Source organism: Pagrus major, chromosome 20, assembly GCF_040436345.1.
Source record: "Pagrus major chromosome 20, Pma_NU_1.0".
NCBI classification, from domain to species: domain Eukaryota; kingdom Metazoa; phylum Chordata; class Actinopteri; order Spariformes; family Sparidae; genus Pagrus; species Pagrus major.
In genome coordinates this window covers 7,462,673-7,490,300 of record NC_133234.1, presented here as the reverse complement: position 1 = coordinate 7,490,300, position 27,628 = coordinate 7,462,673, and the positions used below count along the sequence as shown (strand labels likewise).

At 41.0% G+C, this 27,628-nt stretch overlaps 2 protein-coding genes across 2 annotated transcripts in view; both read left to right on the top strand.

The window, feature by feature from the left end:
* Nucleotides 1-586: 586 nt before the first annotated feature.
* On the top strand, nt 587-5,111 carry LOC141015940 (PI-PLC X domain-containing protein 1-like). The gene is made up of 6 exons (XM_073490163.1): nt 587-698; nt 2,868-2,992; nt 3,079-3,210; nt 4,206-4,373; nt 4,523-4,706; nt 4,876-5,111. The coding sequence occupies exons 1-6, from the start codon at nt 587-589 to the stop codon at nt 5,109-5,111; spliced, it is 957 nt and encodes a 318-aa protein (XP_073346264.1).
* A 226-nt stretch (nt 5,112-5,337) lies between these two features.
* spata20 (spermatogenesis associated 20) overlaps nt 5,338-27,628 on the top strand; it is a 45,713-nt gene continuing 23,422 nt past the window's right edge. Inside the window, exons 1-13 of the mRNA XM_073490314.1 lie at nt 5,338-5,618; nt 6,812-6,940; nt 7,021-7,085; nt 7,172-7,326; nt 7,419-7,562; nt 7,826-8,027; nt 8,124-8,254; nt 9,460-9,564; nt 10,047-10,121; nt 11,522-11,734; nt 12,070-12,262; nt 14,030-14,198; nt 22,893-23,101. Of these exons, the coding sequence (XP_073346415.1) occupies nt 5,419-5,618; nt 6,812-6,940; nt 7,021-7,085; nt 7,172-7,326; nt 7,419-7,562; nt 7,826-8,027; nt 8,124-8,254; nt 9,460-9,564; nt 10,047-10,121; nt 11,522-11,734; nt 12,070-12,262; nt 14,030-14,198; nt 22,893-23,101 (1,990 nt within the window). The 5' untranslated portion in view covers nt 5,338-5,418. The remainder of the gene's footprint in view (nt 5,619-6,811; nt 6,941-7,020; nt 7,086-7,171; nt 7,327-7,418; nt 7,563-7,825; nt 8,028-8,123; nt 8,255-9,459; nt 9,565-10,046; nt 10,122-11,521; nt 11,735-12,069; nt 12,263-14,029; nt 14,199-22,892; nt 23,102-27,628) is intronic.

The window sequence follows — 27,628 nt, the reverse complement described above, 5'->3', positions numbered from 1 at the left end:
ATTGTTTGTGGTAGCATCATCTAGTCTGCAGGCTCTGTTTTTTTTATTAACTCCGTATGTGATGTTTTGGGTGCTTCTCTTGTGTCGTGTTAGATTTGTAGTCATGGCTGGTGTGATCCCATTACAAAATGGTTACATTACATGACTACATTGATGGCATGAGGAAGTTTTACCATAACTGCTTATCACCTCCATTAAACATTACAGGGAGAGGTAACTCTGTTTTTAGATTTCCTCATACAGTGCACTTCCTGATAACAAAAACCTGATTGACTGCTGCAGGTACAGGTTTTTTTGTCTCTTACGACAGTGCTATTAAGATAGTTACCTGAACACCGCAGCCTTTAAATGAGCAGCATAAGACAGTTTAGGACGAAATCAGTCCTTGTACACGTCTGCACTGTCAAATCTGAGGTAATAAAGAACCCAAGGAAGGCTGTCAATCATCTTGGCAGGGTAAGTGGCGTTCCTCTAAATGTCTGTCCTTCATTTCTATGCTTTCTTTAATGGTGATCTATTAGCTAAAACTACTGTGTTATGAAACTGAGCTGACTTTGATTTGTTTCATATAGAATCTTAGATGACAATGTCTGCAACAAAAGGCAAAAAGAGAAGAGAAGTAGCAAGCTACTGTGACTGGATGTCCCAACTACCAGCTGAACTTCACAACATTCCTCTCTTTAATCTGGCCATTCCAGGTATGAAGCTGAAACTGCTGCATTGTCTTATCTTTTCATTTAGCTGAACAGGACTTAAAGTCTATTGAAATACTAGCTGCTCTGAGAGGCAGAGCTGTGCATTGAGTGAAATGCTAATGTCATTATGCTAAAAGGCTCACAATCACAATGCTAACATGCTAAAGGTAAGCAGGTATAATGTGTACCATGTTCACCATCTGACACTTTTTTACCATTTTTCACCGTTTTAAACAACTGCCAGGATAATTTGTCCACATTACAGGTGTGGCATATCAAGATGCTAACAAAAAGCCAATTATTACACAGGTGTATCTTGGGCTGATTAAAATAAAAGGCCACTCTAATAAGTATCTTGAAAAAAGACATTCTTTAAGCACTCACTTAATAGACTTCACACGACTATGGCTGAGGTTGTTCATTTTTGCAGAAAACCAGTCTATCTGGTTTTGCCACCACTTGCCTAATGCAGTGTGTCACATCTCCTTTGCATAGAGTTGATCAGGTTGTTGATTATGTCCTGTGGAATGTTGGTTCACTCCTCTTCAGTGACTGTGTGAAGTTTCTTGATATTGGCAGGGGCTTGAACACACTGTCATACAGGCCAGTCCAGAGCACCCTAACATGCTCTATGAGTGACATGTCTGGTGAGTATGGAGTCCATGCAAGAACTGGCATGGCATCATCACAGCATCTCTGTGCATTCAAATCAATAAAATGCACTGTGTTTTGTCTGTAGCTTATGCCCGGCAATACTAAAACGGCACCGCCACCATGGATACTCTGTTCACACGCTGACATTCGCAAACCAGTCACCCACACAACAGCATCCTCGCTGTCTGTCATCTGTCAAGTACATTAAAACCAGGATTAAGCTGTTAGGAGAACACTTCTCTAAAGTGCCAGATGCCATCCAAGATGAGCATTTGCCCAGCCTAGTTGGTTATGATGACAAACTGCAGTCAGTTCAAGACCCTGGTTAGGACAATGGGCATACAGAATAGCTTTCTCGAGATGCTTTCTGACAGATTGTGTAGAAATTATTTGGTTGTGCAAACCGAGTGTTACATCCGCTGTCCTGGGGACTGGTTTCAGATGCTTGAGCTGGTCTCGTTAGAAGTGGTTTGCGGTTATGAGGGCAAGTTGGATGTACTGCAAAATTATTGGAAATTACAAGAGCTCTGATGGATATTCCTGCAGTTAGCATGCCTAGTGCAGAACTTGCGACATCTGTGGCATTGTGTTGTGTGATTAAAAATGCACAGTTTAAAGTGGCCTTTTATTGATAGCTGCCCAAGGCACACCAATCATGCTGTTTAATCAGCATCTTAATATACCACACCAATCAGGTGGATGGATTACATTGGTAAAAGAGAAGACAAAAAAGTCTGAGGTCTTTCACTTAAACTCATGAAAATTGGGATAAAAAAAAGTACTGCTTTCATATTTTTGTTGAGTGTAGTTGAGTGTCTTGAGTTGGTAGTATTTGCTAACTAGCTCTAAACATAAAATAAAGTTAAGGCTCATGGGAATGTCATTCATTTTGCAGGTATTTAGTCAGAAATTATGGTATGGACAAATTAAAATGTTGACATAATGATGGAGCTGGATAGATGGAAGGGGGAAACCCAAAAATATTCAATTGGGAGGAAAGATGAGTGTCTGCACCAAATTTCATGGTTATCCATCCAATAGCTCATGAAGATAATTCACTTAAAGCCACAAATGTCAACCTCATGGTGGCACAAAAGGAAAAGTCAGTACATTAGCAAAGTAATTAGGATTCATCCTCTGGGCTCCATGAATGTATGTATAAAAGTTAGTTACAATATATCAAGCACATGTCGAGATATCATCCTTAATTTAGTGAAAACTCTGACCTGCTGATTGCACTAGAAAGGACAGTAAGGCATCATGGATCCCTGGCACAAATTGTATGGCTGCCCATCTGATACGCCTGGTTGTGAGGACATTTCAGACTTGACTAATGTAGTGAACTGACCAACCCATCAATAGACAGATTGATGACATCCATAAAGCCATGGTGTTAGCATGGCTAAAAATACGAAATCGTCAAATTTGGAGATGTATGGTTTTCCCTGAAAAGCAAGTTTCTTAACAATTCTATAACACTTGTTGTTTGTGTTTCTGTGTGTGTTTTGTAATTCCTAGGTAGCCATGACTCAATGAGTTATGACTTGGACATCAACTCCCCTATAATAGAGCCTGAAAGACTGAAAAGATTAAGCAAGATTTATTGTGCACGTAAAATAGTGCGCAAATGGGCGCTCACTCAGGTAAATGGTGTTTAAAACTTCAGTCAGTAATGAATGTTCTTGTGCATAAAAGATGTCTTTGACTGTTGTAGTGGCTTGTAATGCAGGAGGAGACCATCACACAGCAGCTGGATGCAGGAGTTCGCTACTTTGACCTGAGGATTGCTAAAAAGCGGAATGACACTGACCCCACAAGGCTTTACTTTCATCATGGGCTGTACACACACACTGATGTGGAGGTAAAGATTGAAATGTCATATACGTAAACCATAAGAGCAGAGCCTCTTTTAATTATGTATACATCGATTAATAATATTATATAGCAGGATTAAACCAACCTTGCAGAACATTGGTCACCAGTGGTATCAGGAATTTTTAGTCTACAGGCAATCAGCACTTCTGGATTCTATATTGTGGGCAGGATCTAGACAGGTATTCTAAGCACATGCCTAAGGTCTCCTTGCTAGTAGGGGGCGCAGACAAAGGAGAAAACATCATCAACTGCCCTAAATAATAATTAAATCATTTGTAACATACATTTTAAAATATCCTAAACATCTAAAAGAATCTCAGACCTAGGGTCTAGTGTGATCTATCCATGTAGTAATCCAGCCCTGTTTATATTTGACCACTTTTATGCCAATAAATATGTGAATAAATACACAAATGACTTTATAATTTACAGAGATTATAAATGTATAACTGTGTATAACACTCCACTGATTAAATAGAATATGACAAATTTAGATTTTGTAGACTGAAAGGCTGTCTGGTGACCTTCTGGTTTAGGTTGCCGACTTGGCTGTAAACCTTCACTGCATATCATATCTCCCTCGATCTCCTGCCATTTCCTGTCCCATTTATAGTCTACTATCAAAAATAAAGTCACTAATGTCTGAACAGATACTTTTAAATAACATTAACTTACAATTTAGAGGCTTAAATATTAATGTCAGAGAGGTTGGGGGTCATGAACTCATGACCTCAGTAATTCTAAAAATGTGGCTACGTCCCTGAACATGCTAGAGTTTGATCAGTCAGTTGAAATACTCCTCTTGTAACCAGTGCCATGGAGCGGTAAAAGTACTTTGTTACATTTATTTATCATTTTTTATTATGAACCACAATCCAAATGATTGACTGATGTGAAGGTGTTTCTCTAATAAATGAGAACAACCACATGAAAATGTGCATGTACTTTTATTAAGAGCTTCTGTTCTGCCATTGTGATCAGACTGTTCTCAGGGTCGTACATGACTGGGCAGAGAGTCACCCCAGAGAGATCCTCATTCTGGCTTTATCCCACTTCAAAGGCTTTGATAAAAAGAATGACCAGCACCTCCACAACCATCTCATCAACTTCATCAAGACCTTGTTTGGACCCAAACTCTTCCTCAGAGGGGTAAAGTATAAACTTTTATTTAATTAAGATGAATAAGTCAAATATATTAAGATAGCCTGCTTACTGTAAGCTGCTGTGGCTTTCAAATAAAAAGAACATGGCTTCATACCACTTCCAAAAAAAATTCTTTGTATCATGTATCACAACAGGAAACCCCCACCCTGAAGAAGTGCTGGGACCAAGGCAGAAACGTCATAGTTTCGTATGATTACCCAATAAAACGGCCCCTTGAGATGTGGACTGAAATAATTTATTACTACGGTAACAGTATGGATTCGACAAAAGTTGAATCAAAACTTCGTCAGCAGTTGGAAAAAGGAAGGCCTTCTAAACGTGAGTTTCCTCTGTATCTGCAGCTCAATGAGTTGAGTATGTTGTAAACAGGACCTAGGTTGACAATGTCTATATTACTGTGCAAATTCAAGAACAGAGCCCTTTGAAAATTATATCCTGTTGTGTGAAATGATGTCTGAGCTTTAATTTGCCCCTCAATGACCTGCAGAGTTCTTCGTCTGTGGCTTGAACCTGACGCTGCCCGACAATGTCAAGATACTCATGTACATCCTTCGACTTTGTGACAACTTTCCCAACGTCATACGGAGGAGCCTGCCTCGCCTGCTGCAGTGGGTGAAAGAGCAGGCGGGCAAAACACCCATGAACATCATCGCCTCGGACTTGGCGACTCGAGGTGGCTTCGTCTCGATGGTCGTCGAGCTCAATATTTCGAAACGCGTGTGAAAGCATAGAGGAAACATGTCTCGTTTTGTTTGTTTCTTGGAATGATTCACTCTTTTTTTTTTTTTTTAACAAATTCACTCTCTTGCTCTCTAACTAACCAATGATGTATTATTGCAAGAACCAACACAGGACACACTGGGATTGTTTATGAGTGTTCCTGGTCTGTTGGCACGCCATCATGTGTCAAACCGTGGTATTGCAATAAAATGCTCACCTCATGCCTGGAAGTTTTGGCTGGTCTGTGTGTCAACAAAGTAGCCAACGTTAGCTTGCTAAACTTACTTAGGAGCACACTTGGTGGATTACGATGTTAAGACTAGCATTGCGTCAGTCGACGTCCAAAAATAGCCGTGTGGAGCCTGCACGCCTGTTGACTGCGGCTTTTTTGGCAGCGGACAGTCACCATCAGAACTCAGGGGGTGACATTAGGTGTTTCAGACGAACTCCCCACCCACCAACACACAGGTTACAGCTCCTCCACCATCACCAGCCGGCCTACTACCTCAGGTAAAGCCAACACGGCTAATGGGTTGCTAATGCTAACGCTAGATTTTGTGTTTTGACAAGTTGCAGCGGACATTAATTCATTGAGGACATGTATGGGAAGTCAAACGTGGGTAAGCCATGATGCTTATTGCATGGGAGCCGCTGTGATGATTGTGGACATGATTTTGGACGATTAGAGGGGTTGAGCGAAACTTCATTACAAAACCTTGCAAATAAATATGTTCCTCATATTGGCTTTAGTCAGGAGATATGTCCCTTGAGTAAAGACATTTGACCGAGGTCCAAAGGCGTCGTATTTTAATTCGGCGTAAATACATAAGCACGAAGCGGCACGAATTTCTAACAATTTGTCAGCTTTTCGAAGTGGTTGTTCATTTCACCACCACCCTCTGCTAACGGTTACAGCTAGCTAAGTGCATTTGGGTAACGTGTATATAGTGAAATACGCATGTGTCCATGGGCCAGCAATTATGGCCGAATTTTAGGAAAAAGTCTTATATATCGGAACCTGCGTTCAGTCGTGTTTTCTGGGGCATAAACCTTCGTTTATAAGCAACGTCGCAAGAAATTGGCCAACATTCAAATGCAATTCGGCATGTCTGTCGATTAGCTAACATTACAGTGGCTGTAGTAGGGAGCTGCTGAACACGCTTCTTCAGTCTCAGCTAGCTGGAGGCGTGATAACATCTCATTTTCATAGCATAGATGTCGGTTAATACAAATTCAGGCAGTCAAATGTAAAGTGGACAGTTAGTTTGGCTCCATGCTGTTATTTTTGACAAGGCAGTTTGGCATGACATGGCAGAAAAAGCACAGGTGATGCAACGTTACATAGTGATGGCTGAAATTTAGTCACCTGTCCAGTTAGCAAACATGTTTCCTCCCAGCTATTGAAACACCTAAATGGAGTGCAGCTATTTGTAACATGAATCACACCTGTACTTTTCCTGCTATGACAAACCAGAATCGGTCATACAAAATATCTGTTTGGCAATAACTTAGTGCGCAGACTTCCTGGATAGATGTTCTTTCTCTGCGATCAAATTTACTCAGAATGTCAGTCAGTGACAGGTATGTCTACCATTAATCAAGCTTTATGATATAGCCATCAGGGGGATGGATAATTCCCTTTATTTTAGATTTTAGACTCCAACAGTCAGTGACTAAAATTGTCAACATGTATGTGTGCCCAGTTCATCTGTCTTCATGAGCATGGCATCAGGGGGTGAAGGGCCATCATCCTCCCCTCCCAAACACACCAACAGGTTAGCCAATGAGAGGTCGCCCTACCTGCTACAGCATGCACACAACCCTGTTGACTGGTGAGTGCATTTAAACTGCAGATCGGCACACAATCCTGAGAGCTGATACGTCGTATAAACTAACATCATGTTCGTCTCAGGTATCCATGGGGAAAAGAGGCTTTTGACAAAGCAAAGAATGAAGACAAGCCGATCTTTTTATCAGGTCAGAAGCCCCTCTCACACCTTATATTAAAATGCATATCATACTGGAATGCTTTATGTAAATCTCTCTCCTTTTCTGAACGTCAGTGGGCTACTCAACATGCCATTGGTGCCATGTTATGGAGAGGGAGTCTTTCGAGGATGAGGAAATTGGCAAAATCATGAGTGACAACTTTGTCTGCATCAAGTTAGACCGAGAAGAGAGACCTGATGTGGATAAGGTCTACATGACCTTTGTACAGGTATGCTCGGATTTAGGATTTCTCTCAGAGGCCTCTTTTACATTTTTCTCTACTGATACTTTCTCATCACTGTTGTGTGCTAACGTCTGCAGGCAACAAGTGGAGGTGGAGGTTGGCCCATGAGTGTGTGGTTGACCCCTGACCTTCGACCTTTCATTGGAGGCACCTACTTCCCTCCCAGAGACCATGGAAGAAGACCTGGGCTCAAAACAGTTCTCACCAGAATCATGGACCAGGTAGAACAGGACCTCTTTCCCCCCATGTGTTCAGCCCTGTTAAACAGGAAATTGCATGACATATATAATTGCTGCTATTGTGAAGCCCCATCATCGCCACTGATATAAGAGGACAAATTTAATCAGATCAAGTCATCAGCAACTTGGTGCTTGTATATGATGAGATAAGATTTTCAGCTAACGTGGTAGTTACGTAGATTGTTCTCAGCCTTGTGCATTCTTTTTCATCCCTCCATATGACAAGCATGACTTATGCTCCTCAGTGGCAGAATAACCGTCCTGCTTTGGAGTCCAATGGCGAGAGGATCCTTGAAGCTCTAAAGAAAGGCACAGCCGTCTCTGCAAACCCAGGAGAGAGTCCTCCGCTGGCTCCGGACGTTGCTAATCGCTGCTTCCAGCAGCTGGCACATTCCTACGAAGAAGAGTATGGTGGCTTCAGAGATGCTCCCAAGTTCCCGACACCAGGTAGACTCAGCAAGAACCGTGGTGAACCAGTGACTCAATACCTTTTATCTGATTCTATTTATTTATCCTTCTCTCCCTCTTTTCTTTTGTCCATAGTGAATCTGATGTTCCTCATGTCTTACTGGTGTGTGAATCGCTCCACCTCAGAAGGAATGGAGGCTCTTCAGATGACCCTGCACACACTCCGAATGATGGCACTGGGAGGCATCCACGACCATGTGGCACAGGTTCATACATGTTGAACTGAAAAACAAGTTACAGTGGGCATTTTTCACTGCTTTCTGACATTTTATTGATAATATTATTAATTAATAAAGACAGTTGTCAGATTAAGCAATAGTGAAAATAATAGTTAATTGCGGCCTGGGTGTGTTTATGTACAGACACACAGACATGTACTGTATGTCTCTTTGTATGAACATAATGATAATCTGTGTTCTATTGTTTCAGGTTCGATCAAATTTGCTTCTCAAGTTATATGGCAGTAGAGAAGCTTATGTTGCCAGAGCAATGTAGTATTGGATATTATGATATAGATAATTTGAATTAGTGTGTGAATCTTTAGCAATGTCACGATTCGATTCCGATTCTTGGGTGTCCGATTCGATTCAGAATTGATTTTGGACTTTGTTCCAGTATGGTGCCACAATAGGGGTGTCCTTATACTGCTGAAATACAATATGCGACACAACGGGATATTAAGATAAACGAACTGCAACCTTTTCATTTTAAAAAATTAACGGCATTCATTAATGAATTTATTAATTTGAAAGCTTGCATTCCTTTATGTGGATAATTAAATTAGAGTGTGTGCTCCCTGCTGTGTTATTAACTTTATAAGTCCAGCAGTCAGAGCAGCCTTTCTGCTGCACTGTTAGCTCCGCTGGGTCCATAGTTATACTAAAGGCTGAGCAGATGCAGATATACTTTTTTTTAGTTAAAACAGTTGTTCAATGCGTGCATTGCTCAGCTGGTCTCGTTTGTTGCTGTGGATCACTGGTCTGCTCAGTTAACGTTAGCTTCTTGGTGGAGGCGTGAAAAGTGTTCACAATCATGTGCCCTACTTCACGTTTGTCTGGCAAAGGTAATTATTCAGTCATTAAATAAAAGAAATGCTTAAAACTACTGCCTTTTTTGAAGGTGAACTTCTAAATAACTCAACATAACACTACCGTGTGTGCGCTGTAAATTGTCTGGGTGCTGCACGACTCGCAGTTCAGTTTGGCCTGTTTTGTTCCGTCAACATCACATTATTAATTAACATTTAGAAAATCAATTTTTAACATTTGTGAATCAATTCTGAATCGTAGGAGATAAGAATCTAGACTCTTATGTGAATTGATTTATTAATTTTTTTTACCCACCCCCAATTTGAATGGAATTTTAGCATCTACAACTATTTACAGTGTCTGTTTATGTCTCAATTATGCAGGGTTTCCATCGTTACTCTACAGATTCCTCCTGGCATGTTCCCCACTTTGAAAAGATGTTGTACGACCAGGCTCAGTTGGCTGTAGCCTATGTGACTGCCTCCCAGGTGTGTGCTCTTTTTTATACATCTGACAGAGTATCCCACCATCAGTCTGGCTCTCTCTTATCCAAGTAATGGACATAATGACAGTGAGGCTTCTAAAACACACATATCACAGTTGGTACATTTCTTTTTTCCTTTGTCGTTTTTAAAAATAGAATATCAAATCTGAATGCCACAGTTCTTAGTTTTCTCTTGAGTGTATGCACGGCCTTTTTTTTTATTCAGAGTAGGCAGGGACAGAAACAAGAAGTCAATAATTAGGATATGCAGCATGCAGGCAAACTCAAATACAGACACATGTGGTCCACACATACAAGCTTGTGTTTAATGAGGGTTTACTGTAGAAACTACCTCAGCATTTGCATGGAATCCTGTAGTTAATATCCCGCATATAAATCACATTAGGGTATCCTTAAGGTTACGTTATGGTTGAATTATGATTCTATGACAAGACGGTATGTGTTTCTGTGTTTCTGCTATTCCAGGTATCAGGTGAGCAGCTCTTTGCAGATGTGGCTAAGGACATACTGCTCTACGTCTCCAGAGACCTGAGTGACAAGGTGAATCATCTACAGCATGGTTAGGACCTTTGTGTGTGTGTCTGTGTGTGTGTTTATGTCTGCATATTTCCGTGTTACCGTTTGATGGGGACCAGATAACCTCAATTGGAAGTAATGGCAAATATTCTAAAATGAGAGGGCAGTAAGGATAAGGTTTAGGTTTGGGTTAGGATTGCAGGTTAAGGCTAGTATTAATGTTGTGTTGGGGAATGCATGCTGACAAAGGAAGGCTATTAAAAATGGAGCAATATTAACTGCAGGCTGTTGTGTGTGTCCACTGCTGACAAAGCACAAACATTAACTGTAAATTCCACCAGGAGATAATAAGTGTGTGTTTGCCTGTGTGTGCACATCTGTGTGTTCGTACATCCTTGAGGGCAAGGGGCGGGACCCCGTTGACAAATAGCCTCTTAAACCCCTCGCTCTCCTCTGCGGGTCAACCCTTTTTTCCTTTTGATTAATGAGTCGACAGGAGCGAACGGGGCACACAATTAAAACCACACTCGTTGTAATCATTATATTCCCCAAGATTTATTATGTAATTATACGCTAATGAATTAATGTCTCAAAGGCACTTTACTCTAGACTGTATGTTTCTTTTGTGCTACTGTGGCTGGGATCTTCCCTCAGTGAGGTAGACGCCACAAGTTCTCCTCATGACTGTAAAAATACTGTTCACAGGGTTAATACAGGCCCAGAGATGGCTTACATGATACAGTGTATAATCAGGCCCTTTAAAGCTGTTGATTGATTTATTGATTTCCATCAGTTAGTTATTTTTTCGCTTGAAATGACCAGGGCTTACACAAATACCATTGTGTTTACAGTTCTCAGACCCTTGAAAGGTTTCAACTGCTTCATTGATTACCGTCAGATTTGTAGTTTCCATTCTTAACTGTAGATTTACAGTTTCTTGTGGTTTCTGTGCTTTAACTGAATACTTTACACCTCCTGAACATGCTGTTTTTGCTGACCTTTACTGGTTAACCCCCGGACCTTCCTGCCGTGATGTAGAAGTATATTCCAGGGTGTGTCATTACAGTACAACGTCCCTGTTGGGTGTGTTACACACATGCAAAGGAGCACGCTTCTGACCACATCAAACCACGTCCATCAGTGATGCTGGCTGTAAAGCAAAAAAAACAGACTTGAAAGAATTGACCAAAGAGGGCAGTCAAATACTGCTTTTCAGACTGGTCTTAAGCAGGGGTGTAACTTTATGTGTATTTGTCCTGAGCTGTTTGGTACGTGTGGTTTTGTATGAACTTACATGGTTCAGTACACCCTGTCAGTACACCCTGTGACCCAAACAATTACTGTCAAAATTGTCTTTTTATGGCTACTACATTAATGTTTTCTCTCCATCCACCTTCTCCACTCCTGTCTATTGTGTGAAACAGTCTGGGGGTTTCTACAGTGCAGAGGATGCAGACTCTGTCCCAGCATCGGGAGGACCTGAAAAGCGTGAAGGCGCTTTCTGCGTCTGGACAGCCTCAGAAGTCCGGGAGCTGTTGCCAGATGTGGTGGAGGGTGCCACTGGATCTGCCACACTGGCAGACATCTTCATACACCACTATGGGGTGAAGATGCAGGGCAATGTCAATCCAGAACAGGTACTTCAAAATTTCATGTCACAACCCATTCTTGGATTTCAGCTAGAAATGAAAGAGTGGATGGATGTGTGGAAAGATTGAAGTTGAGGAATTAATCTTAAAAGTTTCAGACAGACTGATTAGGTGTTTATGCATAAATCAATCAGAAAGTCATAAAAATAATCATCTAGATGGAAGAGGTAAGGCAGACTCTTTAATCACTGCTTTAATTTTATTCTGATAACAATTTGAGGTGTTAAACCTGGTCCATTAAGGCCTTAGCATGACATCTGTTGTGGTCAGTATGAGTTCATTTCTGTGGACACCCTCTTATCCCCTGTGCTCTGTGCTGCCAGGACCCCCACGGGGAGCTGCAGGGCCAGAATGTGCTGATCGTGCGTTATTCAGTGGAGTTAACGGCTGCTCACTTTGGCATCAGTGTTGAGAAAGTCAACGAGCTCCTGGCTGCTGCCAGAGCCAGAATGGCAGAAGTGAGGAAGAGTCGGCCGCGGCCACACCTAGACACCAAGATGTTGGCCTCCTGGAATGGTAAAGTCTAGACCGGTTTACACACACGTTTACACTACAGCAATAGAACTACAACCATGATTCCAAAAAAGTTTTAATGCTGTGTTAAACATAAAGAAAACAGTGCGATAATGTTATAATCCTTTTTGACATAATTGATTTTTAGTAAGTACATGATTATTATGGATTTGATGTTGGGACAAGAACAACAAAAAACTGGGAAAGTTGTGGAATATTCAAAAAACACCTGTTTGGAACATTCCACAGGTAGACAGTTAATTGGTAACAGGTGGTGGTGTATCAAAGGGGCATCCTCAGTTGTTCACAAGCAAGGATGGGGCATGTTGATGTTTATCACAGCGTCCCAACTTTTTTGGAATCAGGGTTGCCAGTCTAAGTCAGCGTATGAGTGCATCTTAATGTTCCAGGTGATTTGGTAGTAGGTGCAGGCAGATGGGCTTTTGCTCAGATTATTGATAGATTTAATTCAGCCACATTTACACAAAACATTGACTTGTGATAAACAAAGCTGAAAACACTGTCACTGTTTTTAATGAGGCATCAGCATTATGTTATTAATCACCACATCTGAGTAATAAATGTGACAGATTTCATAATATGTAAATTATTTCCAGAACATCTGCTTCAGCTCTCTCTTTGACAGACACATATAGAGCAGGCTGAATAAATACCTCCTGCAGCTTGATTTGATTTTCATAAACTCTTTCTTTTTATAGCAAACGCCAAGTCAATTTTATTAATATAACCCAAAATCAAAAGTTTGCTTTACAATCTGAAAGCATACAACACCCTCTGTCCCTAAAATCCCCTTAACTTAAAGGAAAAAATGACAGGAAGCTAAATAGATGACAGGTGATCCAGAAAGCGTCTAACCACTTTAATCTTATGCCTAATACCATCATAGTGCTCAATACTCCAGACCCAAAACACCATCCCACACTGAAAAAAAGTTTTGATAGCCGTCCATATGAGGTGTTGGTACTGAGCCCCACTACCTGCCAAAGTACCAAACTGCCATGTGTTTCTTCTTCTCTAACTCCAAACAAACTAATGTTGATTGCCAAGCAGCTGCATTAGAAGAGCAAATATAAAAGCCTGTTATAGCCTCTGTATACTGTACTTTAGAAGTCGATAGTCAGATTTATACATATAATTATCCACTCAGACATTTATCATGAGCAGTATGAAAATGTTTGCGGATTATTATAGAGCCACTAGTTGTCACTTCCCATTAGTGTGACGCCAATTTGGACACCCCTCAACATTGTTTGTTGAGCACATTATCTCAGATGTGATTAATTACAAGAACAAAAAGCCCACCACACATACGCAAACACACTCACGCAGCCACAAATTTTGCTTCCAGGGCTGACGTCTCGAGACAGAGTGTGTTAGTGAGGTAATGAGGCTCTGCGATCCAGAGAACTTTCCAATTAGACACAAGACTCCCCTTCTCCTCTCTAATGAAGAAACCTCTCCATTAATCACCTGTCCTTCGCCGCAAACACTTTGAAGAGCAGGCTGTGCACTCACCAGGCTTTGAAAACGCCACATGAAAGAGGGATGGAGGGAAAGAGGGAGGAAGGAATGGTAAGAGAGAAGGAATGAGTGTGAACAAGGAGGCTTCAAAGAGTGTGAAAAATAACTAAGCTGGGACTGTGGTGCGGCTACACGTTGCTACCTCAGAGAGGACAGGATGTTTTTAGATGATTAACGGGCATTTTATACCTAATCATCCCACCGTCACTTCTTCTTTGCTGCCCGCAGGTCTGATGCTGTCAGCCTATGCTCGTGTTGGAGCTGTGCTCGGGGACAAGGACCTGCTGGAGAGGGCGGTGCAGGCTGGCAACTTCATAAAGAAGCACCTGTGGGACGCTGAGCAGAAGATCATCCTCCGATCCTGTTACCGTGGAGATGAAATGGAGGTGCAACAGATGTAAGAAGAGAGTTTTGATAATGTTGCAGCCCAGCATGCCTTCTTTTTATTACAAGAACAAATTACTTTCTGCTGGAGTTCATGTTGGTGATTGCGCTTGAGAGATTTCTGTTTTGGTGGGTGTTTTGTCTGTGATCCTCTGAGTGATTTTAACTCTGTTGTGCTCAGTTAGAATGTGATGTCAAACACTCCTGTTCACCAATCAGGATTTAGTAGCATTTTAACTGTCAGTTGTGAGATTGTCTAGTCATGTTGCCAGGTTGCTGTCAAGCCAACCTGAATACCCACCTGCACACAGTCCTCAGGAAGCACATTAGTTGAGGTTTTGAGAGTTAAACTGTAGAGTCTTTAGATAGGGGTTTTACCTGTGCCATGGTTGTCCAAAGACTGTGATTACTTTTGTAATTTTGACTACAGTGTTTTGAAACCTGTGATCACAATTGTCACTCATATACATTATCCCGTGGTTAAAATTTCTGGATAAATGGTGATATTTTAGTGATGGAAGTGGGACCCTTGACGGTCTCCACACCCCATTTCTACAACCTGTGTTTTGACCTTGCTCACAGGAAAAGTGACATCATGCCTCCTGAAGCTAAACAAATCAAATGCCTCGTGATGATCTTGGGATCTTTAGTCTTGCTTTGTTGGATAACGCTAGTTCGGGCTTTTCCTTGTGTCAGAGACGGAGACATTAAGAGATGTTTTAATGATGTTGTCAGCAGGCAGGGAGTCTTGATTGAGGACAGATCCAAAGGACTGAAGGAACTTGGGTCTCTGGCAGGCCTCCTGCTACTTAACCCTGGCATATTGTCACTGTCCAAATACTTCCATCATTAAACATTAATGAAGTCGACAAAAGCAGTCAAAAACCAGAAAATACTATTTCTTAAAAGAATACTCTTGACCTGATTAAGAGTCTCAGAAAAATACTTTATTTATTATTTATTCAGTCTTTCCCTCACTCACTGCAAGTTAATTTCTAAATTCCTTAGCAATCTCAAGTGTGTAATGTAAATAAGTGCCAATAACAACAGTCCTTACACTTTTTGGAAATGCATTCTAAAGTGTAGCTGAGGCTAATGTGAATCTTCAACAGCTTGATTTAGACGAATCAAACGGGTATCTTCCACAGATAGTCTTTTCAGTGGAGAATTTCCCCAGGTACCCTGTGGAGTCGAACAGTTCTTCTTACATTCAGTGTTTCTCACAAAAAACATTGTTAAATACATTTCTTTCCTCTTAAAACGTTTGCCAAGCTGATTTTCATTTTAAAGAACAAATGTTCCTGCATTGCATACATTCAAATATTCTAGCTTGCGGTCTCCTTTTCTCATGTGCTAAAGCATAGGTACTTTTCCTGGTACATTACTGCCACTTGTCCATCAATGAAATGACATGTTACCAATGGCAGGAATTCAAAACACAGCAGGGACCTACTCGTCTAAACATTGCCTCGAAGCACCACTAAAAGTCAGAGACTGGTGAGTCATGCCTGGAAAATTGTTTAGTGTCTTCCTTGCTCAGGGACACTAATGCATTAATATTCACTGACATCCAGGACCAAAGAAATAATGTAGCAAATTCTGAAAGGGGGAATTCAACTTTTAGTACAGGAGAAGTAATCATTGTGCTGTGCTAAGATGACTAACAGTTTATACACAAACAGGAAACAAGGCTATTGGGATAAATCAGGTTAGGGCAGGATGTCAGAGAACATGTTCAAATGCACTGCAGTAACCTGGTTACTGTAAAACTGCATTTACATGCACAGGGCAGTAATTAGATTTCTCCTCTAGTCTCTATCATACTGTAAATTTGAAACAAGGTTGTCCATATTTAAAGTGGATTATAGATGCCTGTTGAATGACAAATGATGTTGAAGATTTTTTTTCCTGGTCAGAGCTTTTTGACAGTGAGAGGTGAGGATCTGTAGCTGAAGAATATACAGTCTCTTGTTGATTGTATGTGTTTGGAATTTTGCCCAGTGATATACACGCACTGATTAACTTTAGGGAATTACTCAGATGAAAGCAGACGTACTCAGAGGCTCCAGTTTCTTGGCCCAATCCCAACACACCCCTTGCACCTACCACTTAGAGGTAGGGTGTCCTGGTGTCCCGATTCTTGTTGGGATAGAGGGGAGGGGTGAAGTGTGAGGGCTACATCGCCATCCGAACAGAGGTTTTTCAGACACACTTCAAAAAATTATGATTTTACTACCTGATAACTCTGGTTTTTCAATGTCTAATGGCCCTTCTTATAACAAGCATAAAACAATCACTACTAGTTTGCTGATATCTCGGTAGCTAACTAGTTGGCTAATGTAACATGGTTGTTCCTGATTTGTGCATAATATTACAATGTTGCATTCCACCCATTGACTGTATAAAATGGTGGACAGAGCCACCATGACTGTAACCAATACCTATAACCATAGCTTTCTGAAGGGCCATTTTGAAGTTCAGTGTTGGTGATACTGGCTGTTGCCATCTTGGCACTACCTGACTCCGCCTAACTAACACGTGGGTACACAGAAAAATTTTGCCTCACATTACTCATGTGACTTTGATTGCTTGATCATTTGTGTTTATTCTAGTTACCTATGTGAGTTTGACTGCAAGTTTATTTGCCCCATACAGCCAGAATACCTTACAGGACATTACCGGCAATATAAGGAGCAACAACCAGCAATGAGGGGGCGTGTGTGTTTGTTTTCAGTTTTGTCTCTGACCAAAGAAGCACTCACCAGATACTCAATTTCTTTCTGTTATCCTGCAGTGTCTTTTCTTTTCCCGATTTCTTCTCTTTAGGTTCATGAAGTTAAGTAAAAAAAAAAGTCATAAAAGAAAGAATTACATCATGTTACAGTGAACGTCGGCACCTCCACGACTCATTGCTGCAGACAGCTTGAGAGGGAGGGTGAAGATAAAACTACTTATAATCCCAAAAGTTTAAAAAACAAACAAACTCTGTACTCTCCTTGACTCTCAATGGTTTCTTCCAGAAGCTCTGAGCTCTGCCCACAGCTGTCTCTTCTAGAGCTTGGCAGCTCCAGCAGCTGTGTGCCAGCTAATGCTAACAGGGTTGCTCATTAATCCAAAACATCAGCGTCTGTCCTTCCGATCCAGGCTGTTAGTCAAACTAACCACACAGCAAGCAATATTAATTGTCCAATATTTGCATTAAAAATTCTCCAAAAGACACCAACACCTCAAACACCGCCACAGTGAGTGGAATTAGCTGAGGTGAAGTTGAGGATATGGCGCGTGGAGTTGTATAATAACCCCCGGTACAGTTGTCATGAAGTGATAAATTAGGTATAGAGGCCACAACCGCTTTTGTGCAAGGCTATAAACATGTTTATTTCTGCTGTAAAGTTGGGCAGCATGGGCTCTTAAAAGGTTTGACTCGTTTTTGGAATCAAGGTTAGTCGACACAGCCAACAATAACATACAGCCCCTGATCGACTGGTGGCAACATTCAATCAGTGGATTAGACTGGGAATGTTCAGAACCTAAATGCACGTACACACACAAACACACCGCTCCAGGTGTCCTTGTTTTGTTGGCCAGCCCTGTGCCCTAGTTACTGTGAATGAGTGAGTGTTAAATGCCACCGAATCAGCAGAAAAAAATATGCCAGGAGACCCACAACAGGCATGATAAAATGCATACAATTTTAAACGCATGCATAAACACTTGTGCTGAAACACTCTGGCCTCGTTCCATGGCTTCTCTCTCATTCATAATTGTCCAATTTAGGATGGTGTCAGGGATGAGAATGCTTACCAAGGCCATTTTCAAGCCTGGTTTAGTTTCCATACATGGATAAAACACATATGGGCCATGGACTAATTTGCCAGGATGAATGGTAGGTAAGACTAACTGGGTTAATAGGCTGTGGAGGCACTAAGGAGCTGATGCCATAGATTTTCTGTGGCCCTTGCCTGGCACTGGATGATTGAGTCTTCAGGACCTGAGGGGAGTCATGAGAACGGGAACAATGAGACAGTGGCAAGGTCCTGGTGGAACACTGGTGATGTTGACTAATTTTTACTTGATTTGTCAACATGGTCCTATGTAGTCTGTTTGCACTGCATTTTCCAGTGACTACTTGTCAATGAGTTCTTCTGTGGAAATTCTTTGGTAATGAGGTGTCTGCAGGTTGTGAACTGCACTTGTTTTGGTCAGCCATGGTTGCTTTTGTAGATTACGGTTTATTAACTATTAGGGGATTCACGATTTTCCAAATCCTCAATTCGATTTGACTTCTGATTTTAAGGCCACAACTCGATTCAATTTCCCAATTAAACACTTTTTTGCAGCACTGATGCTATGGCATTGTTGGTCTAACACATCTGGATTTGTAAATATCAACAGATCATTGCTATTATGACCTGATAACTGTTGTCACCAGTTTCCAGTTCTTCTTAGGGTGAGACAAGTTCAGATAATATTCACCAAAAATAACAATTCCAGATTTCAAGGTATCCTTACACAGTTCAGTTTCTTAAACCTGTCCTGAGTAAACCCTCTTCCCAACAAAATCAATAAAGGATCCCTGGTACTATCAGTTCCATTCAGCTCAGTTCTTCTCCCTCAAGCAAACCATCTTTCCAAACAAATCAATAAAGAATCTGTGAAGAAAAAGATAAACCCAACATCTTAGATGCTGTCAGAGTGACTTCCAGTACCAGTCAGTTGATCATCTTCATGCACACAGGATAATTGTGCAGCTGCAGTGTACCGACAAGCTAGCTGTGTCGTCTTTGAAGTGTTTTTTTCTCCCTTTCGGGTGCACACAAGTAGGTGGATGTGGAGAGAAAAAAATACTGGGACATCACCATCCTGCGTTTGATTTCAGTGTTCAAAATTGAAAGCTCCCTTCGGTTTATTTTCAAAATTGTGTGACCCCTTTTAATTACCCATTTCTCCTGTTAATTTCAAACAAACATTTCTTTCTGCTGGAAAGTATTGGAACACCTTGATAATAATCATAATAATAATGAAGTATTTAGTAATCAGCACTTTACACCTGTATGTGATTTTCGAAACTGTTATTCCAAAACCATGGGCATTAATACAGTGTTATTATAGTCTCTGTTCTTTTGTAAACACAGCTACAAGAGCATTAGTGGATCACTGATTTTGACATTTTAAATCATTCACAAATGGGGAAAAATATTTCTTTATGGACCTGTCTTTGTACATGGGGGCATTGCCATGTTAAGACAGTAAGATGCCTTCCCCAAACTGTTGCCACCAAGTAGGAAGCAAACTGTTGTCTACAATGTTATTCTGGGATGTGGCGTCTGGGATTGTTACAGCTCCAGACCAAAACTACATTAGTCACACATTGTAGTGTTTCACAAATTATATTCAAACAAGAATGATAGTGCATTCGGTACACTCAAGACTCAAAGCACCAGAAGGTTGCGTCATGTTGGATTGATTCAAAACAAACTAAATTGTGTGTGTTTGTGGTAATGTGGGAACACACCCAGTGCAACAGTATGGCTCACTAATATGTGTTTTTTTTATAGATTTTGGACAGCAATAGAGCTCTACAAGGCTTTAGATACACATAATACTTGTTAGCTTGATCAATTAATTGTTGGTTTTGGTCTTTTCATGCGATTTGTTGAAATTAAAATAATATGGAATATCACCAGAGCTATCCTTTTTAAGAACAATTATCAAACTGTCTGATACTGCTAGCCCCAGTCGTAAGCAAACTTGATCTCTTTACCTGAGCCCAAGCTAAGCTGAACTCCCATGGTGTAGTAAGCATGCTCTGTAGTCACACCTCCCCCTGCCTTACATTTACACTTTAATGCAACATATTAAGTCAATCATAACACTGCCTGTGGAGTGTATCCTGTGGTCTTAAGAGATACAGTGAGTGGTTTGAGAGAGGAGGTGCAGTGACAGAAAACAGAACATAAAGTATTGGGTGTCACAGCATGCAACGGCCCACAAAGAGTAATTAGATGAGAAATATAGGATTTTGGATGAATTCTGTTGATTGTCACAGGAAAACAAACACCGGCTACGTTTCCCGATTAATGAGTCAAACAGGGAAATCTCTCTGGGTGTCTTATAGTTTCTCTCTCTATTTCCCATTTTTCTCTCTCATCCCCTCTCCTATTATTTTTCTATGTGACATTATTATGTGTTATTTCATATGTAATGGCACAGGGTAATAGTTCAACAGTACACTCTGTAGCACGAGCAAGCATATTCTTAAATTATTCTCTAACATAAAGGTCAATGCTGTTGTAAAAATGATGGGAGTCAATGTGTTTACATGACCCATGTCGCCCCAATAGGTTTTATTGAGGGAGAAGTGAAGTAGCAAGTGTATGAGAGAACCATTATGAAGCTATTATTATAAAACTGTCTCCGAGCGCTATGATACAGGAGAATGACAAGGCGTTTTATCTTTGCTCTCGGGGAAATGAGTCATTTAACACGCACTGCTGAAGGTGTGAATGAAAAGGCTGTTGAGTACTTCTGAAAGGCTTTTACCTTTTTGTGTGTCAGTGAAGCCCTCTTGAAGTCTTTGTCTCAAGTTGTCATCTCCGTGACTGGAGCCACCTCAGCCGGATGACATGTCGCTGTGTGAGAGAAGGGCGTTTACTAGTGGAAAAAAAAGAGTTGTGATGAACTAGCTTGGTGAGTACCAAGAGTAGAAAGTTTTGCTTATGTAAAAAAAAAAAGCTCAGATTCTCCTAAAACATAAAATGCAATTTGTGTCTATGACTGCAGTTGCTTTCTGAGCACATGGGGACAAGGCCCAATGATGCTACATCCTGGACTTAAATGCTGTCTCATCACGTTAAAATTTCGGTCACAGAGCCATTAGAACTGCTTTAGACTCTTCAACCTGGATTATTGTCCCACGCAGACACATAGTAGTTCTGGTTATACTAGCTAAAGGAGTCTGCTTAGAGGACACGTTCCACACATGCACAGTAGATTGGCATCTAAAGGAAGAAGTATTCTGCATCCATTTTGTTTTCCAGCACTGGACTCTAGGAAAAACTCGGAATTTTGCCCTTGGAACTTTCTTACAATAATTTCTGTTGGTGTCCCGTGTGAAACCAAAAGTGAATATGGACTTATTGTTTTGACATAAACCACGATCTTTTGCTGAACCTAACCCTAAGTAGTTGTCTTGCCTAAACCTAACCAAGTAGTTTTCTTGCCCAAACCTAACCAAGTAGTTGTCTTGCCTAAACCTAACCAAGTAGTTTTCTTGCCTAAACCTAACCAAGTAGTTTTCTTGCCTAAACCTAACCAAGTAGTTTTCTTGCCTAAACCTAACCAAGTAGTTTTCTTGCCTAAACCCAACAACCCAAACTGACTTACCAGGCAGGCTATTCCTTTCCATGCACATAGATGTGAGGTCAAACATACAAACTATTGAAAAACAACATGCACTCAGAGCACGGCTGAGATTTTAACAGAGCTCACCGAAGCATGAACTGCTATGTACTGCAAAACCAAACCAATATGGGTGCGATTTCAAGTTTTTAGTGAGACCCTTTCTAGCACCGCCACAGTTATGCACAAAAATTGCAAGTGCACCCTTTGACAAAATTTCATGTCACGCAGACTCCAGCAGACTGTCACACACTTACAGTACTTCTTAGCTTGCTTGAAATGTCATGATGTCACATTCCAAATACATTCTTCACCTTTGGATTTTCTTTAAAGCAGCCCTGTCCTGTCTAGTCTGCGTGTGCTTGCTGTCTCCTTTCGACTTATGAGTCAACCTCTGTCTGTCTGATAAAGATAGGCCTAGATTAGACTCCTCACCTCCCCATGACCTCTCAAAGTCCCCATGCACTTCATCTCCTCCAAAGCCTTCTCCTGTTTTCAGCCTCTTGACCACCAGCCACCTGCCTCGCCTGATGCAGCACTATCTGGCTTCCTGTCACCGTCCGTCCCCCTGCACTCACCCAAAAGGGGTGCCATTGTGGGAATGGGATGGGGGGCCAAAGGGGTTTTGTTGTTGGGCTGTAAAAACCAACCAGAACAGGTTTTAAAATAGAGACAGATTAATATAGACAGAAAACTCCAGATGTACAGAGGATTTTACGGTAAAATAAAGTAAATATAAATGAAAAGATTTTGTAGGATAAACATTTTAGAGGGTGTAAAAGTTACCTGGAGAGGTGACTGGAGAGGTGGCACATTGATGCTAGAGGGAGGTCTAACTGCAAAGAGATTTGTCTAATTACTGTCCTGCTTCACTTGAAACTTCAAAGACTGTTTGTGCATGTATAAATGTCTCTGATGCCTTCTACAGTATGACAGGCACAGAGAAGGCAGATGGGTAATTTTGCATAGAGAAAAATGCTTTAGGGAGAGATTATACTCAACCCGCAATGTGTATCGCAATGTAGCCCTGTCACAAACACTTCTTTCAAGCCAATTCTTCTGGCTTTCTGTACTGCCTTTGACTGAAACTATAGACCGATCTTCTTCAGGCATTGTAAACAAGCATTTGGTATGTAAAAAATGAGGGGGGAGGAAAACAGGAAGCTGAACTAGTTCACCAACAGTAACCCATCTCTACATTTCTCGCACTGATCTATCAATAAATTCTTAATGAAAACTGTCCTCATTCTCGCTCTTCTCCCGCTTCTCTGGTTTTTCATCTCCCTTCTCCTGCTTTTTTCTCGAGATATCCGCCTATCTCTGGCTTCCTGGATGACTATGCCTTCGTCGTTTGCGGCTTGCTGGACCTGTACGAGGCCACGCTGCAGACGGAGTGGTTACAGTGGGCCGAGGAGCTACAGCTCAGGCAGGACGAGTTGTTCTCGGATGACCAGGGCGGAGGCTACTTCTGCAGCAACCCCAGTGACAACACTGTGCTGCTGCAACTCAAAGAGGGTGAGGGATGGACACATTGATGAATAAACAGATATCATCAGTACATATTTTGAAACAAACTCTTCCCTTAACATGACTGATATCGACTACTTCGGTCTTGAAAGTCCCACCAGCTGAGTGGCTAACTTCTGTTTTTGCCCTCTGCTAAATGGGAGTAAAACAGTGGTCCTCCTTTCACAAGGTAAGCTTATGGGAAACAGTCTTATGGGCCCCCGTGCTTCACTTGACATTGTAATTGGACGGTTTGGCCACTATGTAAAACTGGCTTCAAAGCCCTGCACTGTTCCTGGAGGCTTAAGTACAACGTTGCTTTGAGCTTAATGCTAAAGTCACCATGCTAACATACTTACATTAAGCCTCCAGGAGGAGCGCCAGGCTTTGAAGCCAATTCAACATAGTGGCCAAACCTTGTACACTGTGATATGATGCACATGGACGAATAAAAAGTCTCTTTTCCATAAGCTTAGATTATAAAAGAAGTGGATGTAAAATGCTTTGTTTCACTATCATATTTTGATCCATTTGGTAGGATAACATTTGGAACGTCTAGTAGTGCTGCATGTTATCCTTTTGATCCTTTTGATCCCTTTTCAAGTTAGCCCACGGCTAAACTGGAAGTTAGCAAGCTCGGCCAACGAAAGTCTGAGGTGTGCACGCTCTATGGGCCGCACAATGCGGGCACTATAGGGAACATCTGAGGATGTACCTGGATTTTTTTGGCTTCATGCACCACAGAGTAGCTCTAATAGGAATGAATTGAGCCTTGCCTTTGACGCTGTAATAATAATAATAATAATAATAATAATAATAATAATTAATAATACATTTTATTTGTATAGCACTTTTCAAAAGACTCAGACACTTTACATGCAAACATAAAAGCAATACACTAGAAACAAATATCATAAAATCAACACACTACAAGCAAATCTAAAAACTTACATCAAACAACATTAAGCACACATTAAAAGCAGTTCTGAAAAGTTTTGATTAATGATTTGAACTCTGATGGGTTTGGGGAGAGAGTCCCAGAGGGTGGGGGTGGCAATGGAGAAGGCCCTATTGCCCCAGGTCCCGCGCTTGGTCCTGAATGGTGGGGACAGGCAGTTGGCATCAGAGGAGCAGAGGCTGCGATCCAATGTGGGACAGCGAGCCAGTGGAAGTTCTGGAGGGCAGGGATGATGTGGTCACGGGAGTGGGTGAGCAGGCGAGCAGCGGAGTTCTGGATGTACTGGAGTTTATTTAGGACTTCGGATGATTTGAGAATGCTGTTGCAGTAGTCTATTCTGGATCTGATGAAGGCATGGATCAAAGTTTCGGCAGCAGAGAAGGAGATTGATGGGTGGAGACAAGCTATGTTTTTTAGGTGGAAAAAGGCAGTTCTAGTGATTTGCATCAGGAAATGTATCCAGTTCTCATTATACATCTTTAGCTTACAAGTAAGTCTTGCAAGTACATGTTTACCATTTTCACCATCTCACTTTAGCATGTGAGCATGCTGATATTGCTCCACATCATGAAACACAGATTGTAGCAGAGACTAAGGATAATATCATCAGTTATGCAGGGAGTCAATCAAAAGACAAAGTTTTATTTGAATAAGATTTTGACCTGATGATGGTGCTAGAAGCAAGGTTAAGTGATCAATAATACTTGATGTATGCATCACATTTTTTGGCAATCCATTTAATGGTTGCTGAGACTCAAAACAACAATTCAACCTCATGGTGATGCTAAAGAAAATATTAAGAGATTGCCTGGAGACCATGAATACCTGAACAAATATCATGGCAATCCAGCCAGTAGTTTGGAAATTTTCATCAGGACCAAAGTGGCTGACAGACAGAATGACATTACCATCCAGTCGTAGAAAATAAATAAGGTATTGATGCTCCTGCTGCTGGCTGTGGCTCTAATAGGTTGAGAGATACAGGGAAGGATTGATGGACAGGTGAAGTACTACGGCTGCATACCTCTGAGGCTTAGACAAGTTCAAGGATGGATTGCTCAGACAGATGCATAAATTTGGGGTTTCAGGCCTGCAGTCACCGCAGACAGTTTGCTAATTGACACGTGCCACAATTTGAACAGTTATTTGAAGGAACAAAACAGGCATGAATGGACAGCTGTCATTTAGTTGAACAAAAATATTAAATTACCGGTGTCTTTTGTATATATCTTTCACTTTATTGATTGATCCAGTGCTCAACGAGATACAAGCCTCTGCTGTGATATCGCTGCCAGTTTGCTACACTTGATCCACAGTAGATGAGGAAGGCAAGGATAGGATGGATGACTAGGTAGAGGATAAAAGAAAAGAGCAGAAGAATATTGACCTCCCGTATCTACCTCCGGTGAAGTGCAACCGTCTCTCACTCAAGTTGAACTTCTCTGCCCTGAAAGCACTCAAAGATTGATGCTCTGATTCTTCAGCTACTTTGATCACTGCACTTGTCAAATCTGTCTCCAGCCTGTCTTCGTCCATCTGCCTTTGAAAGACTGAAACAGCTCGCACAATGTATAGTGGGAATCAGAAATCCATTTTCTGCCTCTGCCTCTTTTCATCTCACATCTTACCTACATCCTGAATCTTCACCACTTTGATCCAGACTGAAATGTCTTAACGTCTACTCGATGGATTGCTATGAAATTCTGTAAAGACGTTCATCATGGCCACTGGATAAATCCTACTGACTTGAGTGACCACACGTTCATGCTCTTTCCAGAATCAGTTCTAATAACTAAGGGTGCTCTGACTGATCGTCCACCGATCCTTATCGGCCAATATTTGCTCTAAATAGTTGGATCTTTGTCTCTACAAAGGCTGATCAGAATAGCAATTAGATAAACATACAAGAGCACTGCTAAAATGCCATAGCGTACTGCAGGGCTCGAGATACAAGCCAGGGATGGAGTACAGAACTTTTCCCAAAATTCTGTGTTACTAAATTCTGTTTTCTGTTTATAGACGACTTTTTTATTATGTTTAAAACCTATTTCTTTAAATAGAGCAAAATAAATGTAAGCATTTATTTCCTCAATATTTTAATTGTGTTTTTATTATGCCAATAATAACTATCAATTAAAGATGATAATAAATTAAAGAAACATCCTGATCTGTGATTGGCATGGCCATTACTGCTTTCAACGAGCAGTGATCGGCCCTAACAATCCTGATTGGGAACTCTAACTAATAACTTCCTTAAGCTTTCCTCTAGCACTCTGTCCAACACTTTGTTTTGTGACCAAATACCCACAAAGCTAATCTCCACCACCTGTACCTTAGGCCTAATCAGCAAATGTTGGCATCCTATCACACTAACAAAAGATGGTTATCATAGTAAACATATCTGCTAAACATCAACAGCATAAACATTGTCATTGTGAACATGTTAGCATGCTGGATTTAGCATTTACCTCAGCACAGCCTCACAGAGCAGCTCACCTGGCTATAGACTCTGTCTTGTGCATGTTTACGCTATAGTCTGACAGACACTAGATCTTTGATGCAGACATAAATATAGATAAAACATTTTTAAAAAATAAGCATTTCAATGTTCTCTGGAAGACAAATGATGTAATAACACATCTAATGAGATGCACTTTCTAATCTACCTTCAAATGTGTTTGGCTTTACAGTACTGCAGTTCTTTGTTACTTGTCAGCCAAGAGATCCAGTGATTTCAATATATCTGTTTAAAAGCAAAAATTGGCAAAACAATAAAAAATACTTACCACACAAGATGTGCCAAAATGATTTCCAAATAACTTTTATTCAGTATGCAGTTAAATGTTGCAAAGCTACATTATCTCACAATGTCTGGCCAAAATAGTGTTTTTGGAACAAGAGTTTGAAGGGATATAAAATGCATTAGTCTGACCTTGAAGTGAACAGCAGCTCTCCTTTAGCTGCCAGTCCACCCCTCAAAACTGATGGCTGCTGGGAGTTCAGGGAGGCTGACACCTTGTAGACATGCAGGCACTGACCTTTGATCTATAAGACCAGAGTTTCCAGTCTGGATCTAGTTGTTTTTGTTTTTGCCCTTGAGATACTTTGTCTGACAGCAACCATTTATTTTACCACCTTGCTTCTCACATTTGTATTTATATTCTTATTCTCGTCATCTGTTCTTGGTGTAATATCCTGCTGCATCCCATGCTGTTACTTTTCTCTTTTCTTTCCTACAACCGGTACACATGAATGTTTTATTACTTCTGGGTTTTGGTTTGAGGTAAAGGAAAAACAATCTGCCACTATTACTTGTTCTCTAAGGTGCATAAATCCACACCGCAGGGATAATACAGAATGTACTTTATTATTCACCCATCCCATATGATTGGCTTTGGTCTTTCTTTTTATGGTTTGTGTAGTCTGGTGAGAAACTCTTTTTTGAGTGTGCCATTGAACCTCAGAGGTTGAGAATTATTCAGCTGTTCTGTTGGTCAGTGTCATATGGGCCAGCTTGAAAAAGCACAAAGCAAGTCTTGTGCATTAACATTTAACGTCAGCCTAAGAAAAGCAAACTC